General features: G+C 39.2%; 1 protein-coding gene across 4 annotated transcripts in view; it reads right to left on the bottom strand.

Annotated features, from left to right (window-relative positions):
• Positions 1-12,500, bottom strand: part of LOC143039506 (cell adhesion molecule Dscam2-like) — a 1,807,148-nt gene that overhangs the window by 53,025 nt on the left and 1,741,623 nt on the right. For all 4 annotated transcript variants that reach the window (XM_076209640.1, XM_076209650.1, XM_076209658.1 and 1 more), the window contains exons 23-24: positions 9,160-9,488; positions 7,502-7,648 (exon numbers count right to left, since the gene is read on the bottom strand). In XM_076209640.1, coding sequence (XP_076065755.1) covers positions 7,502-7,648; positions 9,160-9,488 — 476 coding nt within the window. The remainder of the gene's footprint in view (positions 1-7,501; positions 7,649-9,159; positions 9,489-12,500) is intronic.

Genomic DNA, 12,500 nt, shown 5'->3' with positions numbered 1-12,500 from the left:
GAGAGAGAGAGAGGAGAGAGAGAGAGAGAGAGAGAGAGAGAGAGAGAGAGAGAGAGAGAGAGAGAGGGAAAAGAGACAGACAGAGAGAGGGAAATAGAGAGGGACAGGGAGACAGACAGACAAAGAGATAGACAGACTATAAGAGGCTGGTAGGTTGAGGTAGATAAGTAGGTGGATAGAGGGGTAGGTGGCGTGGAATTAATTTTACGACTTAGATGTTTTGGAAACAAAGGCCGAGAGGAAGTTGCTGAGTTGCATAATCTCGCTCACCGCCTAAAGTTGGTAAACACCAGCTAGAGTATCGATATTGGCGCTGATGTGACGAAATGTAAACACTAAGCCACTCAAGCTTCGTGACTAAGATCGCTGGCGTAAGCAGTATTGATTGAGACAGTATAACAGCCTTTGATTGGAGGAAAGGGTGGAGGAGGAGAGAAATTATTGTTGCACGGAGGTAAAGTCACGCCCTTAAAGGGTGGCACTTATTTGTGACATTCAAAGTTATTGGATGAATTAAATATTGATGTCGAAGCAGACTTGGCTTGGTGGATGTACAAGGATCACAGGTGGAAGTCCTCTGGTGTACTTAATCAAACTAAGTTGTAGAAGTGTAATATTATTCGGAAGAAATGAAGAAAATTTACGTTTAATTCAGCTTCGTACTGAGTAATGGAACTTGACTAAGTAGGATTAAAGAGGCATGGGGCCTACATATGAGTGACGTTCAATCATAAGAGGATAAAAGAAAGTGAAGAAAATTGTGAGTGACTGAGGAATTACTGAAAGTGTTAGTAGCAGCGGAACTAACACAGACAGACAGAGAGAAAGAGAGGGAGAGAGAGAGAGAGAGAGAGAAGGGAAAAAGGGACAGACAGACAGAGAGAAAGAGAGAAGGAGAGAGAGAGGGATAGACAGAGAGAAAGAGAGAGAGAGGGATAGACAGAGAGAAAGAGAGAGAGAGAGAGAGAGAGAGAGAGAGAGAGAGAGAGGAGACAGAGAAATAATCTCAGTTGTGCAATAATGATAGAAATGGGCGGGAAGAGAGGAGGGTGAGGGTGAGGGTGAGGTGGAGGGGAAGGCGGAGGTGGAGGGGGAGATGGAGGAGGACAGAAGAGGAAGAAGAAGAAGAAGAAGAAGAAGAAGAATGTTTTCCAAAATATAGTGTCTGTGTGTCTCCTCTCTTTGGAAAAACTATGATGTCAACAGCTTATAAATCGTCATTATTTTCATTTTTTTTTTTTTTTTTTTTTATCAACCAATGCATCAGCTTCCTCTTGTTTTCCACTGGGAGGCTCTGAAAATCTCTTTCGTCAAAGGTTCTTATTTGTTTATTGTTTGTTATTATTTTTCTGTTTGTTTATTGTTACGAGTATTTGCTTGATTTTCATTTATCATTAATTATATGTCAATTTATTATTATTTACTATTTACCTCTTTGTTTACTATTTAACTATAGCTATGCATTTATTTATTTTATCTATCATTCTTTATATTATTATATTTTTTATTTACTTATTTATTTATTTATTTATCATTATTATAATTTTTTCGCATCCGACCTAGTTATGGACCAAAAGGTCTCCTGTCGACATGCTCCGCCTTTGTAATCCTTTGTAATCCTTATAAAAAAAAATATAAAATATTTCTCGCTAGGCACTTGGCATTGGTCTGGATTATTCATCTTTTTTCACTGAATAATCCTACCTTCCGGGAACTCTGGTCTCTGTCATTACTATCGAAGAAAACGGAGAGATAAAAAACGGAAAAAGCTCAAACTCTAAGTTGACAGTGGGCAATCCCCACGCACTTTAACCGTTGAAATAGAAGGAAAGTTTCTTTATTGCCTTGCTACTATAACCCGTTACATTCCATTATGACTACATATAGTTATCGAATATGCTTCGTATCTGTGTTTTTCTGTTTATGCTGAGTCGTTCGTCAATGTAAACGTATGTACATACAAGTTCATTTTGGTTTTCAAAATTTAGTATTTCTAAATTAAATCTAGCGGTTCTATACTTAGTAACAATATCACACTAAAGCGGTAGGGTCACAGGATTGGTATAAGGATGGTATAAGAATGGTATAGGGATGGTATTGGAGATATTTGTGGAATAGTTGAAGTTAAAAATGATCATAATTTCTTTTTTTTTTGAGTGGATATTATTCTTCAATCACAAGAAAGTACTGCGTTAATCTGGGCCGTAGGGGTATTCCCAAAGTCCCTAGAATACAAACTTATGCAGTCCATATCCCACAGAGGGTTTCAAACACATGAATTATATTGCGATTTTTCAAACGTGCCTTGCTGGACTTAAGCGTAACAGAGCAAGGCAATTGTGAGGGATTAATTGATGTGGTTTCATGTCCACAGCTGGGCCGTAATTGGCCATTTGACTCTGTGGACTCAAGTGGCCCTTAACCCTTGAAACACAGCGACGCACTTTATGTATTATGTTCTGGCTAAGGACTGGCGGTGTTGTGCTTATGAAGGGACGAGTTCTGGCCCAGATTGAGTCCCAATGCGTTTCGACAATCCTGAGACCAAAATTCGCTTCTTCAGCTGTGTGAAAGCGTCTTAAGAATATAAGAACATAAGAATGAAGGAGACTGCAAGAGACCATAAGGCCTACACTAGGCAGCTCCGTATCCATCCCCACCTGTCATCCCCATCCATAAAGTTGCCTAACCGTTTCTTAAAACAACCGATAGTTTCAGCGCTCACTACATGGTTACTAAGTCTATTCTATTCGTTGACCACCCTATTAGTAAACAAATTCTTGCCTATTTTTACTTCTTAAATACAAATTTGTCCATTTCAAATCTATTACTGCGAGTCCTGCCCTGTTGTCTTAATATGAAGACCTTGTTTGCATCACCCTTGTTAAAGCCTTTGATCCACTTGAACACCTCTATTAGATCACCCCGAACTCTTACCCCTAACTAGAACAGAATACTTGAATCAGGTTACCGAATTAAAGAGGTTAACGACCTTGTTGGGTTATGTTGTTCTGCGTGATCAGTGATCAGGAGTTTTATTTATCTATTTTTTAATCTTTTATTATTACTATTACTATTATTACTATTATTATTGTTACTATTATTATTATTATTATTGTTATTATTATTATTATTATTATTATTATTATTATTACTATTTTTATTATCATGATCATCATCATCATCATCATCATCATTATTTATTTATTATTATCATTATTATTATTATCATTATTATTATTATTATTATTATTATTATTATTATTATTATTATTATTATTATTATTATTATTATTATTCATATATTTTTGCAACATATTGTATACGGAATTCTGTTGGGGAATCTCGCTGGCTGAGCGGGTTAGGGTGCCTTTACTTGCGGCGAAGGTCGAGGGGATGGCGGTTCGAACCCTGCCACCGGCGAAGTTGAACCAAGGGCATGGTTAATTAAATTCCACGTTACAAATTCCTCTGTGAGGGGCACCGTGCTAGCCTCCCGATAGGGGGGAGTTTGTGACGTTAAACTACTGTATATCACTAAGAAGATATAATATCTGTGTGGTTGTGTGTTCACAGTATACATAACGCTGTAATATTGTCGTGATTTGTTATGTGCACAGAATATATGGGTGTACGTTTATGTTGTACACACTACGTGAAGCTGCATAGCCTAGGCTCTAAGAGGATGTGTAATGAATATACGGGCTTACATTAAGATGTGTAGTTTGTGTACCAAGAAGATACATGGGTACATTTGAGAGCGACTCATACGGAAGCTGGTCTCACAATATTTTGGAGAATCTCACGAACTCTGCCGTCTCACGAGATTCTTTGGATCACGAGATCCGCTCTCTCTCTCTCTCTCTCTTTTTTTTTTTTTTTTTTTTTTTTTTTTTTAGTTGCTAAGGATTTTTGGTTTGTATTTTTTTGATTACAAGAATTGTTCTTCTGATTGGTATCCGAACGCCTGACCTACCTCGGCGTCTCCGACGACGCTATCAACACGGATGACACCAACAACGCACACCTGGATAACGGTTTTTAACGGTCATTCGCCAAGTAGCCAACGGTCATAACCGTCAAGGCCAAGTGATGTACATAGTATTAACCGTAACGCTAACTTGATCCACGGTTTTCACTGAAGTCACGGTTTAACGAAACTGTGACGACCGTTTCGCAAAAGTGGCTTACGGTCATCTCCATCGAAGCGTCGGTTTGATAAACGGTTTTGAGAGAATTTACCCGCCGACCGAAACCTTTATAAAAATGATAATAATAAAAAAGAAAAAAAAATGAAATAGAATAAAATAAAATAAGATAAAATGAAATATAATAAAATGAAAATAAATAAATAAAATAAAACAAAATAAAATAAAGATGAAATAAAAAAAATAAGAAAAAAAATAAGATAAAATATAAATTAAAACAAAACAAAATAAAAGAAAAAATAAGATAAAAAAAAGAAAAAATCATGTGTATGTTTATTTTCAAACTTCCTCCTGTTCTTCATATACCTTGAGCGATGTGTATTCGGAGACTTCCACGTTGAGTTGACCACATAATCATGAGATGTGGGACACAGGAAAACACAGGGAAATAGTGTTTACTCACGATCCTGGGAACATGTACAAAGGTTGCTGGGAATGAACAACATTTTATGTTTTCTTTATATTCATAAGTAAACACAATCCTGCGCTGTTGCCACATCAACCTTATAACACGATCAAGCGGTCCACACAGAAATCTTGCCATTTGTTCTAATCTTCCACCACCCTGTATGTGGTACTGAGTACACAAATTGCATGCTGTCAATATTCTTGGGACTTTATGGCGCCCATACGGACCAGAACCACGCAGCATAAAAATGTATTAGTCACTATTATCTCGCTATCTTTTCGTATTGCTATCCTACTGACCTATGACCTAACTTCCTCGGAGCGATATTGACCCCAAGGATAGAAGCGCCGGTTACTGCAGAAGAAATACTAAATACTAACTGTGGTATTCTTAAAAAATTCTTTCCTTATATAAATCTTTTCTTATATAAATCTTATATAGATCCTTGGAAGGGAAAGGAAAGAGAAATACTACCGTAAGGATCTTACGGTGGTATTCTTAACAAAATTCTTTCCTTATATAAATCTTTCCTTATATAAGTTTTATATAAATCCTTGGAAGGGAAAGAATTTTTTTTAAATATCACCGTAAATTCTCTTGTGTATCTTGACGTGTCAAATATCCTCTCAATTGCTGCGTCATTCTTTGAACATTCTTAGTCTCTACATGAGGCTAGGCGGTGCTAAGCAAAGCTAGGCGAAGTTAGGAGAAGCTAGGCGAAGCTAGGGGAGGGTAAAGCGAGGCTAAGGCGAGGCTAGCGCGGGGTTATGCGAGGCTAACACGAGTGTAACGCGGGGCTACGCGAGGCTACGCGAGGCTACTCGAGGCTAACGCGAATGTAACGAGGAGCTACGCGAGGCTACGCGAGGCTAACGCGGGCCTACGCGAGGCTAACGCGAGGCTACGGGAGGCTACGCGAGGCTACGGGAGGCTACGCGAGGCTACGGGAAGCACAGAATTAAGGGTTCTTGGTTAATCATTTAGAGTATGGTGATGACCAATTAAGTTAATGGAGCTGTAGAAAAGGATGACCTGTTGGGTTGGGTGGGAGGAGAAGAATTGGGAGAAGGGACGAGGTTGGGGGGGGGGAGGAGGATGAGGGGGGATAGAGGAGTGGGGAAGAAAGGGTGGAGGGAGAAAGGAAAAAGGTGGAGAAGGGTGCTTATGGGCTTTGTCCGTACGGTTGTAGGAGTATCAATGGATTTGCCAGGTCGATGTAGAAGAGCCTGGGCGAATGTGGAACACGATGATTGGTTATGGTGGCTCGTGCTGCTGTGAGGCTAGGTTAGAGGTAAGGCTTAGATGACATCAGGTCAGTTCGCTTTAGATAGATAATTTCTATGTCGTAGATGTCATTATTCATCCCTCTGTTTTCGTTTATTTTTTGAGTGTGGTCAACTTCGGCTGTGGTGGTGTTCTTCGAAGAAAGCAGATATCTTAGGCAGACTCTTTAACAAAAGTTAGCATCGAAGTCACTTCAGAGAATGAATTTGAATTTTTGTTGTTCAAATTTTAAATTCGGTGGGGTTTAATGAGAAAGACGTGAAAGAGTGGAGAAAAGCTTAGATATCATTTCTAGGTTAAGTAAAGAAGAAGCATATCACTTGATAAAGATGGGCGTCTAGGAGAAGGTTATTTTGAAGGACAACTACTATAAGAAATATCAGTAAAATCAAATTAGAATCTGTCTGAAGAGATCAATTAGAATCTGCATGGGAGAATATGATGATTATCAAAAAGCCACGGGAAATCAGAAAAACTGATAAACGTTTTAAAAAGACTTTGAAAAGACCACCGAGGTTACTTGTCTCTAGTAAGATGCAGATTTCAGTATTTTATCGGGGTCCCAGTGAGGTTAAAAAAAAAGATAAATAAATGAAATAGATTAAATAGAACACAATAGAATAGAATAAAATAAAAGTATGTAAATAAAGAAAAATAAAATAAAATAAAGTAAGATCAAATAAAAAAATATTCGAAAGGTAAGTTTTAGTAGCCTTTAATGTCCTCTATTCCTTCTAGTGCACCTCGCACTATACACACGGAATCTGTGGGGAATATTCTTAATAACACCCCTCGACTCTAGTCCTGGCCAGTATAGATTTACTGGTGATAAAACCCTGATAGAGCCGCTACATCTCCAAAGATCCCAAGAATCCCACCAACCCCAAGATGTTACAAAAACACTTCTGGATCAATGGCCCTCTTGGTCCTGCTAATCCTGGAACATAACTACTGAAGATGTCTGTCGGAAGCCACAACGTTTTTGGTCACAAGCCTCGGACTCTGATGCACATGGATGAATACGATGGAACATTGAACTGTACCCTGCGTTTCCATTAATGTAATTGGAGACGTGTTTAGTTCATCACTTATCATAACATTACCAGGAATGGCCCTGAGCTTTTATCTTCACGCCAGGATCATGTCAATAGATCTCAAGCTAAGAGATAAGACTTTTTTTTTAGCAAGTCAATACAACGTGAAGAACTAGACTACGGTGATTACTTCTACACACATACATACATACATACATACATACATACATACATATATATATATATATATATATATATATACATATATATAAATATATATATATTTTTTTTCTGCCATCAGACACTTTAATCAACTGAGTCAAACCACCGTAGTATTTTAAATTTCATTTCGATTTAGGCTTTATACTCGTAACATTTAGTTGTCTTTTAATACAATCGCCTTAATTTTTGAATTTTTGTACACACCAAATAAAACTCACAGAGCCTTTACAGCACAGACACACAGGCAAACAACCGCAGACTCTTTGGGCTCGATCACTTGCTCCTATGAGTGGTTTGTAACATCCTCTGGTTGAAACTCAAATTGTCTGATGCTAAAAACTCACCCGTATGGTCATCCAGCGGCGAGTAGTGCAGGGTGTAGGTGGTGACGAGTCCGTGGGTGAGGTGAGGCGGGGGAGGGTTCCAGGAGATCTCAACGCGAGTGGAGGTCAGAGCCACACAAGAAACGTCCTGGGGAGGAGCTTCTGGTACTGGAAATAGAAGAAGAAGAAATCTTTCTTCAGGAAGAATTTACTGGGAAGAGCTTCTAGGACTGGAAGAAGAGGAAGAAGAAGAGGAGGAGGAAGAAGAAGAGGAGGAAGAAGAAGAGGAAGAAGAAGAAGAGGAAGAAGAAGAAGAAGAAGAAGAAGAAGAAGAAGAAGAAGAAGAAGAAGGAGAAGGAGAATAAGAAGAAATTTTTTCTTAAAGAAGAACTTACTTAGGGGTAGTTAGTTCGTGAAGGACAGACGGAGGTTATGTGCAGTTACAATCACAATTATTGTCTCCCTTCCCATACAAACATAACAAACGCAATCATTGCTGCAGGGCAGATATGGTTCTTTGTACTTTAATTTTCTTGTAACAGAAGTAATTTCCAGGGATGACTCCAGACCAACGCAACAGTATCTAGAAGACCAGTCTTAGATAAATCCACAAGGGGAAGGATGGCTTTAAGAATAACTAGTAAGGGAAAGGAAGGCTTTAGGAATAACTAGTAAAATTTAACTGCCCATACAGAAACTGCATTCAATTTTGAGTTAATTAGAGATATTAATATGGATACAGATGAGCGACATCTGTATTTTGTTGGAAGAGTTTGAGACATTACTTACTTCGAGCTGAAGTGCCTTAATGCCGAGGAAATCAAGTCAGAATGAAGAACACAAAGGACAGCAGAAACAAACATAACTTATACAGACACCATTTTCTCTACTCTTTCTCTATATCTGTTCGTTCCGTTCTCTCCGTCCGTTTTCTCCCATTTTTCTTTCTTTCTTTCTCCTCCCCTTTTCCTTCTCTCTCTTTCCATTCCCAATCTTGATCTCCCTCCTCCTTGTCCCTATGTCTCTTCTCTTTCAAATCTCTTCAGATTTTTTGTCACATGTCTCTCTCGCTTTACTGTCTCTAACACATTCAAAGTAATCTCGTCAGTTCTCTTCCTTCTTATTCCTCTTCCTCTTCCTTCTACTCTCTTACTTTCCACTTGTCTTCCTTCTCCCTTCACCTTCTCCTTCCTCCTCCTCTCTCCCCTTCTTTCCCCTCCTCTCTACTCCTCTTTCCCCTCCTGTTTTTTCTAGTTTCTTATTTCATATTTCCTCCTTCTCCCTCCTCCTCCTCTCCTCCTCTTTCCTCCTCGCGTTCATTCTATCCTCTTACCATCTTCTTCGTCTTCCTCCTCCCTTCTCCTCCTTCCTCCTTTCCTCTCTCGCTTTCCCCTCCAGTTCCCTCTACTACCTTGCTCCTCGCTCGTCCTCCTTCTCCCTCTTCCTCTCCTCCTCTTTCCTCCCCCCTTCTCCTTCCTCCTCTCCCCTCTCGCTTTCCCCTCCAGTTCCCTCTACTACCTTGCTCCTCGCTCGTCCTCCTTCTCCCTCTTCCTCTCCTCCTCTTTCCTCCTCCCTTCTCCTTCCTCCTCTACCCTCTCGCTTTCCCCTCCAGTTCCCTCTACTACCTTGCTCCTCGCTCGTCCTCCTTCTCCCTCCTCTTCCTCCTCCTTCCAACTTACCGTCCTCGAGGGTGGAGGCCGAGACCTCTGAGGAGAGAGGTCCGGGGCCTTTGTCGTTGTAGGCCTGGACGATGAAGGTATACCGAGTGAACCTCCGAAGTCCGTCAACGGTCCAAGACTCTTCGCCAGTCCCGGAGACTCCCACGGTGCTGAAGTTGAAGTTCTTGGACGAAGAACCCACGAAGTTCCTGGAGGAGGAGGAGCCGCTGACGCTGTTCGGGTTGACGGAGCCTCCGCTGTTCCCGCCGCTGCTGGGGCTGCTGCCGCTGCTGCTGCTGCTGCTGCCGGAGCCGCCTCCGATGTTGCTGCCGCTGCTGCTGCTCCCGGCGCTGAAGCGTCGGAGAAAAAGAGGACGTATTAGAGCACAACTAGTCTGATGTACTGTAACGTCATTTTGAGTTAAAAAGAAGAAGAAGAAGAAGAAGAAGAGGAAGATGAAGAAGAAGAAAAAGAAGAGGAAGAGGAGGAGGAAGAAGAAGAAAAAGAAGAAAAAGAAGAAGAAGAATTGTATCCATCTGATACATTATATGCCATGTTCATCTGCATCGGCTGGGACCAAAGACAATGCAGTTTTAAGTTTTGTGACCTAGTTAAAAAGAAGAAGAAGAAGAAGAAGGAAAAGAAGAAGAAGAAGAAGAAGAAAAAGAAGAAGAAGAAGAAGAAGAAGAAGAAGAAGAAAAGGAAGAAGAAGGGTAAGGAGAAGATGAAGAAAGAGAAGAGAAAGGAGAAGAAGAAAAAAACAAGAAGGGTAAGGAGACAAAGAAGAAGAAGAAGGGAAGGAGAAAAAGAAGAAGAAAAAGAAGAATATGAAGAAGAGAAAAAAGAATAAGAACAAGAAGAAGAAGAAAAAGAAGAAGAAGAAGAAGAAGAAGAAGAAAAGAAGAAGAAGAAGAAGAAGAAGAAGAAGAAGAAGAAGAAGAAGAAGAAAGAAAAAGAGAAGAGGAAGAAGAAGAAGAGGAAGAAGATGAAGACGAAGAAGAAGAGGAAGAAGAGGAAGAGAAAGAAGAAGAAGAAAAAGAAAAAGAAGAAACAAGAAGAACAAGAGGAAAAAGAAGAAGAAAAAGAAGAAGAAGAAAAGGAAACAAGAAGAAGAAAAAGAAGAAAAAGAAGAAGAAGAGAAGAAGAGGAAGAAGAAGAAGAAGAAGAAGAAGAAAAAGAAGAAGAAGAAGAAGAAGAAGAAGAAGAAGAAGAAAAAGAAGAAGAAGAAGAAGAAGAAGAAGAAGAAGAAGAAGAAAAAGAAGGAGAAGAAGAAAAAAAAAGAAGAAGAAGAAAAGAAGAAGAAGAAGATGGAGAAGAAGAAGAAAAAGAAGAGGAAGATGAAGATGAAGAATATGAAAGAAGAAGAAGAAGATGAAAGAAGAAGAAAAAGAAGAAGAAGAAGATGAAAGAAGAAGAAGAAGAAAGAAGAAGAAGAAGAAGAAAGAAGAAGAAGAAAAAGAAGAAGAAGAAGAAGAAGAAGAAGAAGAAGAAGAAGAAGAAGAAGAAGAAGAAGAAGAAAAAGAAGAAGAAGAAGAAGAAAAAGAAGAAGAAGAAAAAGAAGAAGAAGAAGAAGAAGAAGAAGAAGAAGAAGAAGAAGAAGAAGAAGAAGAAGAAGAAGAAGAAGAAGAAGAAGAAAAAGAAGAAGAAGAAAAGCAAATTGAAGAAGAAAAAGAATAAGAAAAATAATAAGAAAAAGAAAAAGAGGAAGAAGAAATTCAAGAAAAAGAAGAAAAAGAAGATGAAGAAAAAAGAAGAAAAAGAAGAACGAGAAATAGAAGATGAAGAAGAGGAAGAAAATTAAAAAGACGACGAAAAGGAAGATGAAGAAGAGGAAGAAGAATGAAGAAGAAGAAGAAGAAGAAGAAGAAGAAGAAGATAATTTTATTTTATCAATCTGATACATTATATGTCAGGTTCGTCTGCATCGATTGGGACCAAAGACAGTGCAGTTTTAAGTTTTCTGAATAAATATAAAGAAAAAAAAAGATTTTTTTTTTTATCAGTTTGATAAATTATACGCCATGTTCGTCTGTGTCGGTTAGCACCAAAGACAATGCAGTTTTAAGTTTTGTGACCTAGTAAAATAAATATATAAATAAATAAATAAATAAAAAATAAATAAATAAATAAATAAACTGAGCCCTGATTCTAAACTTTAGTATTGACCTTAACAAAACTTAAACAAAACGCTCCAAAACCCTTCCCTTTCCAATCCTTCTGTATTTATCTGTTTACCTAATTACTTACCTATCATATCTTTATCTGATACTCTTTCTTATTCAGCCATCAACTTAAACGCCTATTTATTACTTGAGTTAATGCAGAAGTCAGTCAGAATGCCCTTTAACCCCGTTCTGAGACTTAAGCTATTCTATTCTGAGTATTGCCGGATGAGCTCATCCATCCTGATCCGTTGTAATCCAGAGCATCCGGATGTTACCTCTCACTGTAGACTCAGTCCATCCATCTCTTACATCCGGGACCTAAGGTCCCTCGATGTTCGCTTTGTCTATTTCTTTCACAAAGACTTCCAGTGGGTTCTGCTCCATCATATGCAAATCTCTTCGATTCCAGCGTATTGTGATAATGTCATGAAGGTCTTGTTTTCCTAACAGTTGAAGGCCCTGTTCTCACTAGCGGTTTGAACCGCGCGGAAACCGCGGCGGTACAACATAGTCAAGGAAAAACTGCGCGGTTGTGTGTGAACACCTTCATTGACAGTGACAATTATAGTTGAACCGCGGCGGATGAAACCGCTAGAGTGAACAGGGCCTATACGTAGTGGCTGGGTACGCTCTTAGCCCCCTCCCCATAGAAAGATCTCTTAGGCCCAGTCCGGTAAGCGAGTGACAGCCTCTCGGGGCTGCACCTCCAGACGGAGGTGAGGATATTGAGATTTGAAAACGGGCGAGAGGGAGATGATTCTCTCTGACGCCCATCTTCCATGGCCACTACGTGTATGTACTTGTCCTTGGTCCCATCAACGTACACAAAGGAACACAAAGAACAAACAACAGCAGGCCTACTGGCCCTAACGAGGCTGTTTGTGTTTACTATACTAAGCTACAATGAAGAAAACCGGGTAACTAGGCGATAGAAGATGAACTAACACTACTGCTACCACTATCCTATCTAATTACAATTGAATACCGGAATGTCAGATCTTTAACTGCAAGGGATAATATTTTATTTGTGGATTAGGGTCTAAGTATATATCTAGGCGTAATGTCTAGTTTCGTGGTTCTCAACCTGGGATTTATGGACTGCTGTCATAAATTGTACATTTACATATAATGTGAGGAATCTGAATGTAACTTAAACATATCACAAAAATCTATCAAATGTAAGATAATGATTGTCAT

This window comes from Oratosquilla oratoria, chromosome 2 (assembly GCF_046742065.1).
Source record: "Oratosquilla oratoria isolate Oo_2021 chromosome 2, ASM4674206v1, whole genome shotgun sequence".
Lineage (NCBI taxonomy): Eukaryota > Metazoa > Arthropoda > Malacostraca > Stomatopoda > Squillidae > Oratosquilla > Oratosquilla oratoria.
The sequence above is the reverse complement of the archived record's forward strand: the minus strand, read 5'-3'. Positions and strand labels throughout refer to the sequence as shown.